At 50.7% G+C, this 20,760-nt stretch overlaps 1 protein-coding gene across 1 annotated transcript in view; it reads left to right on the top strand.

Moving 5' to 3' along the window:
- The first annotated feature begins 5,736 nt into the window (after nucleotides 1–5,736).
- The window catches only part of KCNK13 (potassium two pore domain channel subfamily K member 13), a 93,098-nt gene continuing 78,074 nt past the window's right edge, over nucleotides 5,737–20,760 (top strand). The window contains exon 1 of the mRNA XM_073637477.1: nucleotides 5,737–7,067. Within this exon, the coding sequence (XP_073493578.1) occupies nucleotides 6,722–7,067 (346 nt within the window). The 5' untranslated portion in view covers nucleotides 5,737–6,721. The remainder of the gene's footprint in view (nucleotides 7,068–20,760) is intronic.

The following is a 20,760-nucleotide window of genomic DNA, read 5'->3' as shown; positions in this document are numbered from 1 at the left end:
AATAGGGCACCCACCCCAGCGTAGGGTTTAAGCTGAGTCTGTGTAGGGACAGCTTTTCCCTTCTATTCCTTAGTTTTTAGTTTCAGAACACAACAGGTGCTTGGCTCAGGTTCCTGTACCGGTTGCACTGGTGCTTGGTTCAGGTTCCTGTACTGGTTGCACTGGTGCTTGGCTCAGGTTCCTGTACTGGTTGTACTGGTGCTTGGCTGTCATGGGTGTATCAGGTTTGACAGACAGTCGTTCTGAATACGGCTGTAGAAGGTCGCTGAGCTTGACTTTGCAGACACCTTTTTGATCCTTTCATCTCTGTAGTGTACTGATATCCTTCTCTAGCTAGGTCCCAGCAGTGATCTCCACCTTCTGCTACTAATTGACACACCATTACTTATTTAAAAACCCTCAGTGTCTCCAGAGAATCGCCGGTGATAGAACTATTTTCCTCTGCGCAGGACTGGAGCTCTAGCAGTCGGCTAATTTCTTCTTGGAGTTTCTTGGTGGATTGTTGTAGTCTTTTCTCTGGTGTCTTCTCAAAACTAAGTGTATCCCCTTGTCCGTTTTCCTTGTTTGTCTTTGCAGTGGGGGTTGACTAGTGCTCACTCCTTCCCCTCCCTATCTAGGGCGTAGCTCTAGGGTCAGCCAGTGATTAGGTATCCTGCTCAGCGATAGCCTACTGGTGGCTGTCTCTGGATGCTGTACTGGTTGCACTGGTGGCTGGCTCCAGTTCCTGTACTGGTGGCTGACTCCGGTTCCTGTACAGGTTGCACTGGTGGCTGGCTCTGGATGCTGTACAGGTTGCACTGGTGGCTGGCTCTGGATACTGTACTGGTGGCGGATCTGGATGCTGTACTGGTTGCACTGGTGGAAACCTCTGGATGCTGTACTGGTTGCACTGGTGGCTGGCTCTGGATGCTGTACTGGTTGCACTGGTGGCTGGCTCCAGTTCCTGTACTGGTCGCACTGGTGGCCGGCTCGAGTTCTTGTACTGGTTGCACTGGTGGCTGGTTCCGGTTTTCGTACTGGTTGCACTGGTGGCTGGCTCTGGATGCTGTACTGGTTGCACTGGTGGCTTCCTGGGGTTCCTGTACCGGTTGCATTGGTGGCCGGCTCGGGTTCCTGTACCGGTTGCACTGGTGGCCAGCTTGGGTTCCTGTGTCAGTTGCACTGGTAGCTTTCTGGGGTTCCTATACTGGTTGCACTGGTGGCTGGTTCGGCTTCTTGTACTGGTTGCACTGGGGGGTTCCTGGGGTTCCTGTACCGGTTGCACTGGTGGCAGGTTCGTGTCCTTGTACTGGTTGCACTGGTGGCTTCCTATACTGGTTGCACTAGTGGCCGGCTCGGGTTCCTATACTGGTTGCACTGGTGTCTTCCTGGGGTTCCTATACCGGTTGCAATGGTGGCTTCCTGGGGTTCCTATACTGGTTGCACTGGTGGCCGGCTCGGGTTCCCAAACTGGTTGCACTGGTGGCTGGCTCGGGTCCCTATACTGGTTGCACTGGTGTCTTCCTGGGGTTCCTATACTGTTTGCACTGGTGTCTTCCTGGGGTTCCTATACTGGTTGCACTGGTGTCTTCCTGGGGTTCCTATACTGGTTGCACTGGTGGCCGGCTCGGGTTCCCAAACTGGTTGCACTGGTGGCTGGCTCGGGTCCCTATACTGGTTGCACTGGTGTCTTCCTGGGGTTCCTATACTGTTTGCACTGGTGTCTTCCTGGGGTTCCTATACTGGTTGTACTGGTGTCTTCCTGGGGTTCCTATACTGGTTGCACTGGTGGCTGGTTCGGGTTCTTGTATTGGTTGCACTGGTGGCTTCTTGGGGTTCCTATACTGGTTGCACTGTTGGCTGGTTCATGTTCTTGTACTGGTTACACTGGTGGCCGGCTCGGGTTCCTATTCTGGTTTCACTGGTGGCCGGCTCGGGTTCCTATTCTGGTTGCACTGGTGGCCGGCTCGGGTTCCTATACTGGTTACACTGGTGGCCGGCTCGGGTTCCTATTCTGGTTGCACTGGTATCTTCCTGGGGTTCCTATACTGGTTGCACTGGTGTCTTCCTGGGGTTCCTATACTGGTTACACTGGTGGCTTCCTGGATGAATGTCTCAAGTGGGGTACCACAGGGCTCCGTCCTGGGACCTGTATTGTTCAACATCTTTATCAATGATTTAGATGAAGGAATTGAGGGTAAACTGATTAAATTTGCTGATGACACAAAGCTAGGAGGGATAGCTAATACTAGAGAAGAGAGAGAGAGGATTCAAAAAGACCTAAATAAACTGGAGCAGTGGGCAGCAACCAACAGAATGGTTTTTAACAGGGAAAAATGCAAAGTACTACATCTGGGCAATAAAAATGAAAAAAGCATATACAGAATGGGAGGAATAGAGCTAAGCAACAGTACATGTGAAAAAGACTTAGGTATACTAATAGATCATAGACTGAACATGAGTCAACAGTGTGATGCAGCAGCAAAAAAGGCAAATACAATTCTGGGATGTATTAACAGAAGCATACAGTCTAGATCACGTGAAGTCATTATCGGTCTTTACTCCTCTTTGGTCAGACCTCATCTGGAATACTGTGTACAGTTTTGGGCACCACATTTTAAAAAAGACATAGACAAACTGGAGCAAGTTCAGAGAAGAGCGACCAGAATGGTGACTGGTCTGCAAACCATGTCCTATGAGAAACGGTTGCAGGATTTGGGAATGTTTAGCTTGCAAAAAAGAAGACTGAGAGGAGACTTAATAGCTGTCTACAAATATGTCAAGGGCTGTCACATTGTAGAAGGATCATCTTTATTCTCATTTGCACAAGGAAAGACTAGAAGCAATGGGATGAAACTAAATGGGAGGAGACACAGATTAGATATTAGAAAAAACTTTTTGACAGTTAGGGTGATTAATGAGTGGAACAGGCGGCCACGAGAGGTGGTGAGTTCCCCTTCAATGGACGTCTTCAAACAGAGGCTGGACAGACATCTGTCTGAGATGATCTAGGGAATCCTGCTTTGAGCAGGGGGTTGGACCAGATGACCCAGGAGGTCCCTTCCAACTCTACCATTCTATGATTCTATGATTCTATGATTCTATGTTCCTATTCTGGTTGCACTGGTGGCCGGCTCGGGTTCCTATTCTGGTTGCACTGGTGGCCGGCTCGGGTTCCTATTCTGGTTGCACTGGTGGCCGGCTCGGGTTCCTATTCTGGTTGCACTGGTGGCCGGCTCGGGTTCCTATTCTGGTTGCACTGTTGGCTGGTTCGTGTTCTTGTACTGGTTACACTGGTGGCCGGCTCCGGTTCCTATTCTGGTTGCACTGTTGGCCGGCTCGGGTTTCTATTCTGGTTGCACTGGTGGCCGGCTCCGGTTCCTATTCTGGTTGCACTGTTTGCCGGCTCGGGTTCCTATTCTGGTTGCACTGGTGGCCGGCTCGGGTTCCTATTCTGGTTGCACTGGTGGCCGGCTCGGGTTCCTATTCTGGTTGCACTGGTGGCCGGCTCGGGTTCCTATACTGGTTACACTGGTGGCCGGCTCGGGTTCCTATTCTGGTTGCACTGGTATCTTCCTGGGGTTCCTATACTGGTTGCACTGGTGTCTTCCTGGGGTTCCTATACTGGTTGCACTGGTGGCTGGTTCGGGTTCTTGTACTGGTTGCACTGGTGGCTTCCTGGGGTTCCTATACTGGTTACACTGGTGGCTTCCTGGGGTTCCTATTCTGGTTGCACTGGTGGCTGGCTCGGGTTCCTATTCTGGTTGCACTGGTGGCCGGCTCGGGTTCCTATTCTGGTTGCACTGGTGGCCGGCTCGGGTTCCTATACTGGTTACACTGGTGGCCGGCTCGGGTTCCTATTCTGGTTGCACTGGTATCTTCCTGGGGTTCCTATACTGGTTGCACTGGTGTCTTCCTGGGGTTCCTATACTGGTTGCACTGGTGGCTGGTTCGGGTTCTTGTACTGGTTGCACTGGTGTCTTCCTGGGGTTCCTATACTGGTTACGCTGGTGGCTTCCTGGGGTTCCTATTCTGGTTGCACTGGTGGCCGGCTCGGGTTCCTATTCTGGTTGCACTGGTGGCCGGCTCGGGTTCCTATTTTGGTTAAACTGGTGGCCGGCTCGGGTTCCTATTCTGGTTGCACTGGTGGCCGGCTCGGGTTCCTATACTGGTTGCACTGGTGGCCGACTTGGGTTCCTATACTGGTTACACTGGTGGCCGACTTGGGTTCCTATTCTGGTTGCACTGGTGGCCGTCTCGGGTTCCTATACTGGTTGCACTGGTGGCCGTCTCGGGTTCCTATACTGGTTGCACTGGTGGCTTCCTGGGGTTCCTATTCTGGTTGCACTGGTGGCTTCCTGGGGTTCCTATTCTGGTTGCACTGGTGGCCGTCTCGGGTTCCTATACTGGTTGCACTGGTGGCTTCCTGGGGTTCCTATTCTGGTTGCACTGGTGGCCGGCTCGGGTTCCTATTCTGGTTGCACTGGTGGCCGGCTCGGGTTCCTATTCTGGTTGCACTGGTGGCCGGCTCGGGTTCCTATACTGGTTGCATTGGTGGCCGGCTCGGGTTCCTATACTGGTTGCACTGGTGGCTTCCTGGGGTTCCTATTCTGGTTGCACTGGTGGTCGGCTCGGGTTCCTATTCTGGTTGCACTGGTGGCCGGCTCGGGTTCCTATTCTGGTTGCACTGGTGGCCGGCTTGGGTTCCTATACTGGTTACACTGGTGGCCGGCTCGGGTTCCTATTCTGGTTGCACTGGTATCTTCCTGGGGTTCCTATACTGGTGGCCGGCTGGGGTTCCTATACTGGTTGCACTGGTGGCCGGCTCGGGTTCCTATACTGGTTGCACTGGTGGCTTCCTGGGGTTCCTATTCTGGTTGCACTGGTGGCCGTCTCGGGTTCCTATACTGGTTGCACTGGTGGCCGTCTCGGGTTCCTATACTGGTTGCACTGGTGACTTCCTGGGGTTCCTATTCTGGTTGCACTGGTGGCCGGCTCGGGTTCCTATACTGGTTGCACTGGTGGCTTCCTGGGGTTCCTATTCTGGTTGCACTGGTGGCCGGCTCGGGTTCCTATACTGGTTGCACTGGTGGCCGGCTCGGGTTCCTATACTGGTTGCACTGGTGGCTTCCTGGGGTTCCTATTCTGGTTGCACTGGTGGCCGGCTCGGGTTCCTATTCTGGTTGCACTGGTGGCCGGCTCGGGTTCCTATTCTGGTTGCACTGGTGGCCGGCTTGGGTTCCTATACTGGTTGCACTGGTGGCTTCCTGGGGTTCCTATTCTGGTTGCACTGGTGGCCGGCTTGGGTTCCTATACTGGTTGCTTCCTGGGGTTCCTATACTGGTTACACTGGGGCCTGGCACTTTTGGTGGCAGCACCCTGGGCAGCTCCTGGTCATCTCTCCTTGGTCTCTGCAGGGATAGGACACATCAAATCTTTTGACTCCCTTTGAAGTCTCTGGGGCTATAAATAACCTTAATTCTCAGTGGGGGAGGACCCGACATGAGGAGCAGAGGAGGTGACAGTTCAGGACACACTTAACCCCTGTAGTCCTGGAGAGCAGCCCTGTCCCCGGTGCCAGTGCACCGAGAGCTCTGCTCACAGCTGGCATTGCCCAGGCCAGGACCAGGGCCGCCACTCGCATGTCCCCTTTCTCCAGTCCAGTCACTATTCACGAGGCGGCAGTACACAGTGATGCTTCCAGGCTGCACTTCCACCGCTCACCGCACGGGGCGCTGCACCTCCTGCTCATAAAGCAGAAGGCAGAGGAGCAGCATCTGCTGAGCATCAGGCGGCGCAGCCCGGGGGAGAGTGGCGGCGGCGGGGACCGGGGGGTCGCAGGGGCTGAAGCTGCTTCTCCACCAAGAAGTGATCATTGCTCAGGAGCTGGGATCACAGCTGCAGCCCACGAGGATCCGGGCAGGAGTGGGTTAATTAACCCTTGCCTCAACTGCTCCCGTGTTCTGCAAGTCTTCATAGAGGTTCGTGCACTGATCAGGATCCAGGAGGCAGCAGGGAAGTTTCAGGAGTCGGCGCTGCCAATGTCAGGTGTGAACAGGTCATCCTGAAGGGGACGAGCTGCCCCAGAGGAGCCGCCGATCACCGGCAATCAGACACAATGAGGTCCTGTGCTGCCGGTTCTGGAGCTCGGGGAGAAGTACACGATGTGCTGGAGAGTTAACCCTTCCTAGCCCTGCCACCATCACTGATCCTCAGCCTGGGATCTCCTGCATTATACTGGATCTCCATCTCCAAGGGTTTGATGAGCTCCTCAAGCTTCACTGGTCGGAGTCCTCCTGCTCTTCTCCAAGTCACAGGCCACTAAGAAATGAGAAGGCTACCAACATCTTCATCCTGGCCACCAGGCGCTGGGTCACATCCTTCACTGGTGGCTACTGCAGGACCAGTGAATGTAGGGTGAGGGATGGTCCCAGGCTGATCATGGAGCTGGGCTAATCTTCCTTGTCCCTACCATGCCTGCCCAACCTGCCACCTCCTTTCCTCGGCACAGCACTTTTTTGGACACTTTCTGTCTCTTTCTAAACACTTTTTGGCTCATTGTGGACAATCTGCAGGATTTACTCATGTCTCCTGGTGTCTCTGACCACCAAATCAAGTACAATGTCCAGAAGCACCAGGCCCATAGAGCTGGAAGTTGATCTCTTGTCTGTTGGGTCTGCTCTGAACATCTGGGTAAGAAGCTGATCCTGGTGAGATCTGTGTCCTGGTCACTGGGCAGAGAATGGCTTGTCGAGGTGGCTGCTGTTGCTGCTGCTGTGGATTTGGTCACCTGAATGAAGACAATGGTCGGTTCCTATTGTTGGCCATCCTGATCATCCTGTACATGCTGTGCGGAGCAGCTGTCTTCTCAGCCATCGAGCAGCCGATGGAGAAAGAAGCCAAGGACAGGTGGCAACAGAAGTTTGACAACTTCATACAAAAACACAGCCTCAACAAAAGTGACCTTTTCAACTTCCTCCGCGACTACGAGGAGGCCAACGTGGCTGGGATCAGGGTGGACACCATAAGACCCAGGTGGGATTTCACTGGAGCCTTCTACTTTGTTGGAACTGTGGTCTCAACGATTGGTAAGTGGTGATCCTATGTGGGGTCTCCAAAGGAGGCTGGTGAGGATGTGTATTGTGCAAACACCATCTGCAGCCTCGAATAATGATTTTCTATATAGCACCAACATATTTTGCAGTGCTGTACAGAGAGGGTTCTTATAGCAGTCCACGTCACCTTGGGGGTCCATGATTATGATCAAACCCATGATCGAGGAGGAGGAAAATAATCTCATTATGTTTATGGATAGTTGGGGGGAAGCCCATGTTAGAAAGGGGTTAGATGCTGCCTCTGATGGGATTCACAGCCATGGTCCCAATGTGCAAAGGTTCAATGCAAAGTACAGAGCCACCGAATATATCCAATATAGTAACTCAGGGGGGCATAAACTTATTCTCCAGCATTTGTTATAGGGGCCACATACTTGACAGTTCTTCTCCAATTTCAGAAGTGACTAGAATTGGATATTGGACCCTAACCATATGTCGTCACTCGTCAGCCATGATTTATAACTGATGGAGACTCTGGAGCTCCTGGTGGAGTTTAAAGAGAAGTTGTCAGTATCTTCCCACCATAGTTGAGTCATGCTGCAATCAGACACAAAGGGCTGTTTGTCTTGTGTCTGTGTCCACAGCTGGAGGTTCAATGTCTGTATCCACTGATGGAGGTTCTGTGTCCACTAATGGATGTTCTGTGGCTGTGTCCGCTGACGGAGGTTCTGTGTCCGCTGACGGAGGTTCTGTGTCCGCTGACAGAGGTTCTGTGTCCACTAATGGAGGTTCTGTGGCTGTGTCTGCTGACGGAGGTTCTGTGTCCGCTAACGGAGGTTCTGTGTCTGTGTCTGCTGACGGAGGTTCTGTGTCCTCTAACGGAGGTTCTGTGTCTGTGTCTGCTGACGGAGGTTCTGTGTCTGCTGACGGAGATTCTGTGTCCGCTGACGGAGGTTCTGTGTCCGCTGACGGAGGTTCTGTGTCCGCTGACGGAGGTTCTGTGTCCGCTGACGGAGGTTCTGTGTCCGCTGACGGAGGTTCTGTGTCCGCTGACGGAGGTTCTGTGTCCGCTGACGGAGGTTCTGTGTCCGCTAATGGAGGTTCTGTGGCTGTGTCTGCCGATGGAGGTTCGGTGTCTGCCGACGGAGGTTCTGTGTCTGCCGACGGAGGCTCTGTGTCTGCTGATGGAGGCTCTGTGTCTGCCGATGGAGGCTCTGTGTCTGCCGATGGAGGCTCTGTGTCTGCCGATGGAGGCTCTGTGTCTGCCGATGGAGGCTCTGTGTCTGCTGATGGAGGTTCTGTGGCTGTGTCTGCTGACGGAGGTTCTGTGTCCGCTGACGGAGGTTCTGTGTCCGCTAATGGAGGTTCTGTGGCTGTGTCTGCCGACGGAGGTTCGGTGTCTGCCGACGGAGGTTCGGTGTCTGCCGACGGAGGTTCGGTGTCTGCCGACGGAGGTTCGGTGTCTGCCGACGGAGGTTCTGTGTCTGCCGACGGAGGTTCTGTGTCTGCCGACGGAGGTTCTGTGTCTGCCGACGGAGGTTCTGTGTCTGCCGACGGAGGTTCTGTGTCTGCCGACGGAGGTTCTGTGTCTGCCGACGGAGGTTCTGTGTCTGCCGACGGAGGCTCTGTGTCTGCCGACGGAGGCTCTGTGTCTGCCGACGGAGGCTCTGTGTCTGCCGATGGAGGTTCTGTGGCTGTGTCTGCTGACGGAGGTTCTGTGTCCGCCGACGGAGGTCCTGTGTCTGCCGACGGAGGTTCTGTGTCTGCCGACGGAGGTTCTGTGTCTGCCGACGGAGGTCCTGTGTCTGCCGACGGAGGTTCTGTGTCTGCCGACGGAGGTTCGGTGTCTGCCGACGGAGGTTCGGTGTCTGCCGACGGAGGCTCTGTGGCTGCCGACGGAGGCTCTGTGGCTGCCGACGGAGGCTCTGTGGCTGCCGACGGAGGCTCTGTGGCTGCCGACGGAGGCTCTGTGGCTGTGTCCGCTGACGGAGGCTCTGTGTCTGCTGGTGGAGGTTCTGTGTCTGCTGGTGGAGGTTCTGTGTCTGCTGGTGGAGGTTCTGTGTCTGCTGGTGGAGGTTCTGTGTCTGCTGGTGGAGGTTCTGTGTCTGCTGGTGGAGGTTCTGTGTCTGCTGGTGGAGGTTCTGTGTCTGCTGGTGGAGGTTCTGTGTCTGCTGGTGGAGGTTCTGTGTCTGTATCCGCTGATGGAGCTTGTGCGTGTCATCTGTCAGGACTATTGTGATGCACTGAGATTCCAGTGCACCAGAATAGTGAAACCCAATGGGTGGTAGATGGGCGAGGGAGCCTGTACCTACAGTGGGTACGGAAAGTATTCAGACCCCTTTAAATTTTTCACTCTTTGTTTCATTGCAGCCATTTGGTAAATTCTAAAAAGTTCATTTTTTTCTCATTGAAGTACACTCTGCACCCCATCTGGACTGAAAAAAAACAGAAATGTAGAAATTTTTGCAAATTTATTAAAAAAGAAAAACTGAAATCTCATATGGTCATAAGTATTCAGACCCTTTGCTCAGTATAGAGTAGAAGCCCCCTTTTGAGCTAGTACAGCCATGAGTCTTCTTGGGAATGATGCAACAAGTTTTTCACCCCTGGATTTGGGGATCCTCTGCCATTCTTCCTTGCAGATCCTCTCCAGTTCCGTCAGGTTGGATGGTGAACGTTGGTGGACAGCCATTTTCAGGTCTCTCCAGAGATGCTCAATTCGGTTTAGGTCAGGGCTCTGGCTGGGCCAATCAAGAATGGTCACAGAGTTGTTCTGAAGCCACTCCTGTTATTTTAGGTGTGTGCTTAGGGTCATTGTCTTGTTGGAAGGTGAACCTTCGGCCAAGGCTGAGGTCCAGAGCACTCTGGAAGAGGTTTTCATCAAGGATATCTCTGTATTTGGCCGCGTTCATGTTTCCTTCAATTGCAACCAGTCGTCCTGTCCCTGCAGCTGAAAAACACCCTCATAGCATGATGCTGCCACCGCCATGTTTCACAGTTGGGATTGTATTGGGCAGGTGATGAGCAGTGCCTGGTTTTCTCCACACATACCGCTTAGAATTATCACCAAAAAGTTCTATCTTCGTCTCATCAGACCAGAGAATCTTATTTCTTATAGTCTGGGAGTCCTTCATGTGTTTTTGAGCAAAATCTATGCGGGCTTTCATATGTCTTGCATTGACGAGAGGCTTCCATCGGGCCACTCTGACATAAAGGCCTGACTGGTGGAGGGCTGCAGTGATAGTTGACTTTGTGGAACTTTCTCCCATCTCCCTACTGCATCTCTGGAGCTCAGCCACAGTGATCTTGGGTTTCTTCTTTACCTCTCACCAAGGCTCTTCTTCCACGATTGCTCAGTTTGGCTGGACTTCCAGGTCTAGGAAGACGTCTGGTGGTCCCAAACTTCTTCCATTTAAGGATTATGGAGGCCACTGTGCTCTTAGGAACCTTGAGTAATGCAGAAATTCTTTTGTAACCTTGGCCAGATCTGTGCCTTGCCACAATTCTGTCTCTGAGCTCCTTGGGCAGTTCCTTTGAGCTCATGATTCTCATTTGGTCTGACATGCACTGTGAGCTATGAGGTCTTATATAGACAGGTGTGCGCCTTCCCAAATCAAGTCCTATCAGTTTAATTAACAGCTGGACTCCAATGAAGGAGTAAAACCATCTCAAGGAGGTTCACAAGAAAATGGACAGCATGTGACTTAAATATGAGTGTCTGAGCAAACCAGTTTAGACACGTTAATTACTGATTTGCCCCAAATGAACACTTTTTCCAAAGTTTGTAGAAAGGGGAATGTGGGTGTGGTGAGTCTAAAAATGCAACAGATTTACAAGTTTCCAGGTGCGAAAAATGGTCTAAAGTGAGCAACCTTCAGTTGGTGCAAGAGAAAGTGTTTTATTTTTAAGATGCACCAAATATAACGCTGTGGGCACAATGGACTTCTGAGCCTAGTGAGGACCAACGTTCAGGTCCTGATACAATGTTGCCAGTGACAGAAGTTGGGTTTGCATTGTTTCTTCTGCTATCAGATGTTCTGCTCTGAGCTCCTCAGCTCTGCACTCTCATGTTCTTCACTACAGCCTCAGGTGGGATTATTTATGGAGCTGGTGGACGGAGGCTGCAGGGTGTCACATTCACAGGTACAGAGTTACTGCTATTATAACTCATCACACAGTAAATCCGGTTCAGGACTGGCAACCTGTGGAGCTTACAGTCACTGCTGCTGAGAGATCACATAGTGCAAAATCATCACATCCCTCCGACAGTCTGGACACCCCCACTCTATAACACTGTATCAGTGGCCCCCATTATATACCGCCCAGACCACCCTTATCCATAGTCTCTGAGGGACAATGACTCCTAATATTGTGAGCCACTGAACCCACGTCTGCAGCACGGCGTCTCCAATTCATCACTTGCAGTTTTTGAAGTGACTTTTCTTTTGTGATATTTGTTGATCTTTTTTTGCGCCAAATTCTCCGCACGCAAATCAATTAATTTTTTTTGCAAAATGATAAGATGCACTTTTTTTTTTTTTTCCTTTTTATCTTTTTGTTCCTTTTTAGAGCCATTAGTTTCATGATCCTATAAAATGTCCCTTGTTATCCTTAACTGTACAAAATTAACATTGGGCAGATCTCGTCATCTACTTACGGGACTGGAGTTCAATTGCTCACAAGTTTTTGTAACTTTTTGAAAAGTCACAAATTAGGTTAAAACTTCTAGATAACAAAAACAACGCCCAAAAAAGTCAAAACCGAGTAACGTTAACATGAAAAGGGCACAAATTAAGAATAAGACACAGGTATAAAACTCACTGTTAGAGCTGTTTTTGCTCCAGAAATAAGGCTCAACGACAGTGATGGATCAGGACCCTCATGGTCTCACCGCTGTAAATAATCCCCCTTTTATTTAGCATCGGGGTAGAGGTTCTGGACCTTCTGGCAGAACATTAGAGGACAGTGGAGGGGAGTTCATAGAGGCTTTTCCAAGGATAAAAGGGATCCGAAAACATTGCATCTCCCTACAGAAGACCCTGCTGCTCAGTGCATGGTGGGAGATCTGTGGCTGCCAGTCCTTTTCAATTTGATAAACTTGATTGGCAATAATCATGTATGAGACCCCCTTATTAAAACCCCATGCCCTTTATTGAGACCCCCACCCCATAGTCCATCCTGTAATGCAACTATTTCTATATAAATTGATTTCCTGCCTAGCCTGGACAATGTGCAAAAGATCTGAAGTGTAAAGCATGGTGGAAAGGAAGGGCAGCCGCCTGAGCCTCTGATGATGTAGCAAAGCAAAATAAAGGTATGTGCCCACGGTCAGGAGCCGCCTGCGGACCTGACACTGCGGAATAGCACATCCAAATCTGCCCCCTAACCCAAGCCAGACCCTATATTAAATGTGGTGCGGTGGCGGTGCTGAATGCCACTTGGCATCAGGATGTTGTCTGTGGCAGCTGCTGGCATTGGAGAGATGCAGTGACACCCAAGAGATTTGTCATCGGGCCATATTGGTCCCTGTGAGTCCAGTGCCTAGGGTGGCAGTGTGTGTGGGGCGGCATCGGCCGCTGCTAATAGGAATCTGCTTTTGCATCCCCCTCTGACCCCACTGCCTTTTTCTAGACTTGCATTTGTCGGGCGCTCTCTGCTAGTACCAGGGCGCTCCCTCCGTCATGGGTGGGGGAAGCTCCAGCAAACCATGGTGATAGTTAGTGTAAAGGTGCAAATAATGGGGGCACTTTGACTTTGTGCCTAGGGTAGCGTGAGTTGTAAATTCGGAAGCCACCGACCATATCGGCACAGCCGGAGCAGTCAGGATAGCCCCTCAGTTACTGGGACCATGTGAGTCCGTTCTTACAGAAGTGAAGGCTACTTGTTGATGGTCTCCATATTAATCTAACTCTTCTGTGCGTCTGAATCTCCTGTGAGAGATTTTTCCAGGTAAATGAGATAATTATTCTGTGTTTATCAGGGAGGGATTTTTATGGAGTCGGTGGCGCTCAGTACCAGATCTCCTGGGTGTATTCATCATTATTAGCAGGATGCCTCGCCGCACTCACGACTCTCATCATCTTCTGTCAATGTTTCCAGTAATTCTTCCTTTTTACAAAACAAATCACAAGACCTAAACACAAAGTTCGTAGAGGTGTATACAGTATACAGCCAGGGCAGGGTTATACGGCTCTACATACACTGCTCAAAAAAATAAAGGGAACACTCAAATACCCCATCCTAGATCTGAATGAATGAAATCTACTCATTGAATACTTTGTTCCGTACAAAGCTGAATGTGCTGACAACAAAATCACACAAAAATCATCAATGGAAATCACATTTATTAACCAATGGAGGCCTGGATTTGGAGTCACCCCCAAAATTAAAGTGGAAACACACTACAGGCTGATCCAACTTTGATGTAATGTCCTTAAAACAAGTCACAATGAGGCTGAGTATTGTGTGTGGCCTCCACGTGCCTGTATGACCTCCCTACAACGCCTGGGCATGCTCCTGATGAGGCTGAGTATTGTGTGTGGACTCCACGTGCCTGTATGACCTCCCTACAACGCCTGGGCATGCTCCTGATGAGGCTGAGTATTGTGTGTGGCCTCCACGTGCCCGTATGACCTCCCTACAACGCCTGGGCATGCTCCTGATGAGGCTCAGTATTGTGTGTGGCCTCCACGTGCCTGTATGACCTCCCTACAACGCCTGGGCATGCTCCTGATGAGGCTGAGTATTGTGTGTGGCCTCCGCGTGCCTGTATGACCTCCCTACAACGCCTGGGCATGCTCCTGATGAGGCTGAGTATTGTGTGTGGCCTCCACGTGCCTGTATGACCTCCCTACAACGCCTGGGCATGCTCCTGATGAGGCTGAGTATTGTGTGTGGCCTCCACGTGCCTGTATGACCTCCCTACAACGCCTGGGCATGCTCCTGATGAGGCTGAGTATTGTGTGTGGCCTCCACGTGCCTGTATGACCTCCCTACAACGCCTGGGCATGCTCCTGGTGAGGCTGAGTATTGTGTGTGGCCTCCACGTGCCTGTATGACCTCCCTACAACACCTGGGCATGCTCCTGATGAGGCTGAGTATTGTGTGTGGCCTCCACGTGCCTGTATGACCTCCCTACAACGCCTGGGCATGCTCCTGATGAGGCTGAGTATTGTGTGTGGCCTCCACGTGCCTGTATGGCCTCCCTACAACGCCTGGGCATGCTCCTGATGAGGCTGAGTATTGTGTGTGGCCTCCACGTGCCTGTATGACCTCCCTACAACACCTGGGCATGCTCCTGATGAGGCTGAGTATTGTGTGTGGCCTCCACGTGCCTGTATGACCTCCCTACAACGCCTGGGCATGCTCCTGATGAGGCTCAGTATTGTGTGTGGCCTCCACGTGCCTGTATGTCCTCCCTACAACGCCTGGGCATGCTCCTGATGAGGCTCAGTATTGTGTGTGGCCTCCACGTGCCTGTATGACCTCCCTACAACGCCTGGGCATGCTCCTGATGAGGCTGAGTATTGTGTGTGGCCTCCACGTGCCTGTATGACCTCCCTACAACGCCTGAGCATGCTCCTGATGAGGCTGAGTATTGTGTGTGGCCTCCACGTGCCTGTATGACCTCCCTACAACGCCTGGGCATGCTCCTGATGAGGCTGAGTATTGTGTGTGGCCTCCACGTGCCTGTATGACCTCCCTAAAACGCCTGAGCATGCTCCTGATGAGGCTGAGTATTGTGTGTGGCCTCCACGTGCCTGTATGACCTCCCTACAACGCCTGGGCATGCTCCTGATGAGGCTCAGTATTGTGTGTGGCCTCCACGTGCCTGTATGACCTCCCTACAATGCCTGGGCATGCTCCTGATGAGGTTGCGGATGGTCTCCTGTGGGATCTCCTCCAGGATGGCACATCAATGCGAGCTGTGGCAAGAAGGTTTGCTGTGTCTGTCAGCGTAGTGTCCAGAGGCTGGAGGCGCTACCAGGAGACAGACCAGTACATCAGGAGACATGGAGGGGGCCGTAGGAGGGCAACAACCCAGCACCAGGACCGCTACCTCCGCCTTTGTGCAAGGAGGAACAGGAGGAGCACTGCCAGAGCCCTGCAAAATGACCTCCTGCAGGCCACAAATGTGCATGTGTCTGCACAAACGGTTAGAAACCGACTCCATGAGGGTGGTATGAGGGCCCAACTTCCACAGGTGGGGGTTGTGCTCACAGCCCAACACCGTGCAGGACGCTTGGCATTTGCCACAGAACACCAGGATTGGCAAAGTCGCCACTGGCGCCCTGTGCTCTTCACAGATGAAAGCAGGTTCACACTGAGCACATGTGACAGAGTCTGGAGACGCCGTGGAGAGCGATCTGCTGCCTGCAACATCCTTCAGCATGACCGGTTTGGCAGTGGGTCAGTAATGGTGTGGGGTGGCATTTCTTTGGAGGGCTGCACAGCCCTCCATGTGCTCGCCAGAGGTAGCCTGACTGCCATTAGGTACAGAGATGAGATCCTCAGACCCCTTGTGAGACCATATGCTGGTGCGGTTGGCCCTGGGTTCCACCTAATGCAGGACAATGCCAGACCTCATGTGGCTGGAGTGTGTCAGCAGTTCCTGCAAGATGAAGGCATTGAAGCTATGGACTGGCCCGCCCGTTTCCCAGACCTGAATCCGATTGAGCACATCTGGGACATCTTGTCTCGCTCCATCCACCAATGTCACGTTGCACCACAGACTGTTCAGGAGTTGGGGGATGCTTTAGTCCAAGTTTGGGAGGAGATCCCACAGGAGACCACCCTCAACCTCATCAGGAGCATGCCCAGGTGTTGTAGGGAGGTCATACAGGCACGTGGAGGCCACACACAATACTGAGCCTCATTTTGACTTGTTTTAAGGACTGTCATGAAGTTAGCCACCATCTTAGGTATGATACGTCATGCCTGAAAGTATTCCCTATTGTCATTTCTGGAAGTCCCTCGCACAGCTCCTGCCGTGTCGCAGTTCTCCAGCCCCTGGTGGACAGAGCGATTCGCCCCCACCTCTGGAGATCGGTCTTGGGGAACTTCTTTGATGTGGTGAATAGATGGGCCAGCTCTGTTGTGTCCAAGCATGACAGAGTCACCGAGATCCTAGGGGGTAATTAACACCTTGATGTCACTTGAAACCAGAAGCAAACCATTTGTGCAAGCTTGCCAACCTCTCCATTGTCCCAAGGAACCATGTGCTTTCCTTGTGGAAAATGGCCGCCAAAAGCTACAGACATACTATCAATTCATAACCACATGATACAAGTTAGGGAACCCAAATAAAATGTATCATGTGGGGAAGGTGCCCGCTGACACAATCATGGGACTTATAAATCCATGAGTGTCCTGGAAAGCTAGATATTTAGAATATACAAGGTCCCAGGGGAGGCATGTTTAGAGTCAATGGCTTCCCCAGAAGAGTAGGATCACGACGAGACCTCTGGTGATACGATGAGATCACCCGAGGGAAAGTTATGGGTACTTTTCTCAAATGGAGCCAAAACTGACATTGGTAGGGGGGGCGGGGCTTAGTAAACTGACATAACGAAAAGTGGGCGTGACTGGACTTTAGTATAGCCGACAGCCAGAAACCCCCTCAGTTTTGACCCAGGAGATGATGTGAACAACTCCTAACGTCGGGTCCAGGTCTCTGAGTGGGAGGAGCACCTTTGCCATGTGCTACTGAGGCCTGGACGACTGCAACTAAGCTTGAACCTGTGGGATTGGGATAGCAGAACCTCCCTTGCACCACAAGAACGGTAACTGATTTATCGTCGTTATTCCTGTGTTTTGTATTTCTAATTGTTATATCTCTTATTCTGGCCAAATACCGTTGTATAGTTAATTGTATAGCCTTGTAATATAGTGTATTATTATAATCGATTAAATCATAAATTAATCGTGGGCTGTATCCTTTACTCTGCATATACCAATCCATTGGTCCGGAAACGCTACCGGGTTGGTTCCTGACCCGATACAAGTTTATTAACGGACCGGGCTTGTATCAAACGAGAACTGGTGGCAGCATACCATCTGGGGGATTTGAGGAAGGCTGGCAGTGACGGTCGGAGGTGTAGATATATATTACTGGCGCAGCCAGGGAAACATATATATACCGCCCACACTGCAGAGGGCCTCAAATACCCAGAGGGCTACAGGACGGCCTCTCCGGCGACCACTCACTCTAGGTGCAGTACCTTGACTGACCTGAGAGGCAAGGGGGCGCCAGAGAGTTGTGCCTGTATCGTGGCGTCACGGATTGGTGACGTGTAAGGGACGACACACCACCGTGTTTTCCCCCGCTGGTAGCAGCTTCCTGGCACTACTTACTCTAGGTGCAGTACCTTGACTCACCTGAGAGTTAAGGTGGCGCCAGAGAGCTGCACCCACCGGCCGGCATTTCATCACAAGGACATTACATCAAAGTAGGATCAGCCTGTAGTGTGTTTTTCCACTTTAATTTTGGGGGTGGCTCCAAATCCAGGCCTCCATTGGTTAATAAATGTGATTTCCATTGATGATTTTTGTGTGATTTTGTTGTCAGCACATTCAACTTTGTATAGAACAAAGTATTCAATGAGAATATTTAATTCATTCAGATCTAGGATGTGTTATTTGAGTGTTCCCTTTATTTTTTTGAGCAGTGTATAAATCTGAACACTGTGAGGTGCATTTATATTCGGCCCCCTGTAGTCTGATCCCCCTAAATAAAATCCTGAATGACCAATCGCCTCCAGACGTCACATAATTCATACATTGCGTCCATCTGGGTGTGATTTCTTCTCAGTATAACTACAGCTATTCTGGGAAGGCCTCAGAGGTCTGTGTGAGAACATTAGGGATCAAACAGTATAATGAAAACGAAGGAGCCCACCAGACAGGTCAGGGATAAAGCTGTGGAAAAGAGGAAAGCAGGGTTAGGTTATATAAATAACCCAAGCACTGAACATCTCATGGAGCATTGTGCAATCCATCATCCAAAAATGAAAGTAGTATGGCAAAACTGCAAACCTACCACAAGACATGGCTGTCCAGCTAGATTGACATCTCAAGCATGGAGAGCACTAATGAGAGAAGGAGCCAAGAGGTCCATGGTCACTGGAGGAGCTGCAGAGATCCACAGCTCAGTGGGGAAAATCTGTCCACAGCACAACTATTAGTCCTATACTCCGCAAATCTGCCCTTTAAGGAAGAGTAGAAAGAAGAAAGACATTTTTGCAAGCCATAAGAAGTGCTATTTGCAGTTTGCAGAAAGCCATGTAGGGGCCCTGCACAGCAAGCATGTGGGAGTAAGAGCTCTGCTCAGATGAGACCAAAGGAGAACTTTTTTTTTGCTAAATCAAAATAATATGTGTGGTGGAAAACTAACACTGTGCAAGACAATGAAAACGCCATCCCCACCGTCACACATGATGGTGGCAGCATCCTGCTGTGGGGAGGCTTTTCTTCAGCAGAGGCAGGGAAGCTGCTCAAAGGTGAAGAGAAGATGAATGGAAACCTGTAGGAAAACCTGTTAGAGGCTGCAGAAGACTTGAGACCGGGGCGTATGTTCACCTTCCAGCAGGACAATGACCCTCAACATCCTGCCATAATGGAGGGTTCAGATCAGAGCATATTCCTGTGTCACAGTCCAGCCCCAAATCCCAGAGAATCTGTGACAAGACGTAAAAATTTCTGATCACAGACGTCTCCACCCGATCTCACTGAGCGGCAGCGGGTGTGCAAAGAAGAGGGGGCAAAATGTCACCTCTGGACATCTGCTCCCTTTACTTTTGAGGACCGTTCTTTAGGATCAGTGATCTCAGGATGTCCCGATCGGAGGTACTCGGGCGACAATCGGCTTTCTGTCCGCAATCACAGGACTGATGCGTTATTGACTGTTAAACGAGCTGGAAGCGAATCGCGTGCTGCGGCCGCCCGGTAATTTCTCACCCTCTCATTGATTTTCTGGCTGGACACCTGTTCACTGATCCCATCAAAGAATTCAGACTCCGCTGTGCGTGAAATCACCTGCTGCTCTCCGGTCAGCGACCGACACTGTGACGCCTCTGCCTGCGGCTCTGCTGCTGCATGACCTCTTTCTTATGTTGTCACCTAATTCATTATAAGTCTGTATGGAGGACTGAGGCGGGAGGTACCACGCGCTTCATGCCTCACTTCTACCATAGTGCACAAGCTCCGTGCTGATTGATGTTACTGTCTCATCCCAGTCACTGAATTCATTATGTACAAATGTTACCATGAGGCACATAGCGCCTCACGCCTCCTGGCGACTTAAAGGATAGATTGTTACTGATGACTGATATCCCTTTAAGGGCACCTGCCCCCTAGTACGCCTCCTGTTGTCCCTTCCTTAATGGCTGACCGTTTTGCTAAATCTGGATCCGCCGTCTCAGCAGCTGTTTATGAATCATCTCCATCAGCGGAAAATCAGCCGCTAATAATCGTTAATTAATAATCATCCAAATAAACTCAATCAAAATGATAATTCCCTCCCCGGAGTCGTGGGAGCGCAGCAGAAAGACACATCCGACCCGCGGCTCTCCAGCGCCTGTGACACTACAACTCCTAGAGTGTTTGACCGCCCGGAGTAATAGTTATGCAGCAGCTGAACCAGAGCAGTGAGGAAGCCACAGCAATTCTATCACATCCGAATATACTCCAGAGCTGCACTCACTGGTTGTTATTTACCAGACCATGGTATGTGCTGACAATGAACAATAAGGGAGATTTCAGCTCTAAAGCTATAAAATGTCACTACAGTTCTAACGTATAATACAGGGTGTAACTCAGGATCAATGCAGGATCAGTAATGTAATGTATGTACACAGTGACTGCACCAGCAGAATAGTGAGTGCAGCTCTGGAGTATAATACAGGATGTAACTCAGGATCAGTAATGTAATGTATGTACACAGTGACTGCACCAGCAGAATAGTGAGTGCAGCTCTGGAGTATAATACCGGATGTAACTCAGGATCAGTAATGTAATGTATGTACACAGTGACTGCACCAGCAGAATAGTGAGTGCAGCTCTGGAGTATAATACAGGATGTAACTCAGGATCAGTAATGTAATGTATGTACACAGTGACTGCACCAGCAGAATAGTGAGTGCAGCTCTGGAGTATAATACAGGATGTAACTCAGGATCAGTAATGTAATGTATGTACACAGTGACTGCACCAGCAGAATAGTGAGTGCAGCTCTGGAGTATAATACAGGATGTAACTCAGGATCAGTAATGTAATGTATGTACACAGTGACTGCACCAGCAGAATAGTGAGTGCAGCTCTGGAGTATAATACAGGATGTAACTCAGGATCAGTAATGTAATGTATGTACACAGTGACTGCACCAGCAGAATAGTGAGTGCAGCTCTGGAGTATAATACCGGATGTAACTCAGGATCAGTAATGTAATGTATGTACACAGTGACTGCACCAGCAGAATAGTGAGTGCAGCTCTGGGGTATAATACAGGAGGTAACTCAGGATCAGTAATGTAATGTATGTACACAGTGACTGCACCAGCAGAATACTGAGTGCAGCTCTGGAGTATAATGCAGGATGTAACTCAGGATCAGTAATGTAATGTATGTAGACAATGACTGCCCCAGCAGAATACTGAGTGCAGCTCTGGAGTATAATAATGTAATAATATATAATAATATAATAATGTAATTTAGGATCAGTAATGTAATGT

This window comes from Phyllobates terribilis, unplaced genomic scaffold (assembly GCF_046119375.1).
Source record: "Phyllobates terribilis strain yellow unplaced genomic scaffold, ASM4611937v1 Scaffold_7__3_contigs__length_470593459, whole genome shotgun sequence".
Classification (NCBI taxonomy): Eukaryota; Metazoa; Chordata; class Amphibia; order Anura; family Dendrobatidae; genus Phyllobates; species Phyllobates terribilis.
This window is presented reverse-complemented; position numbering and strand designations above follow the sequence as displayed.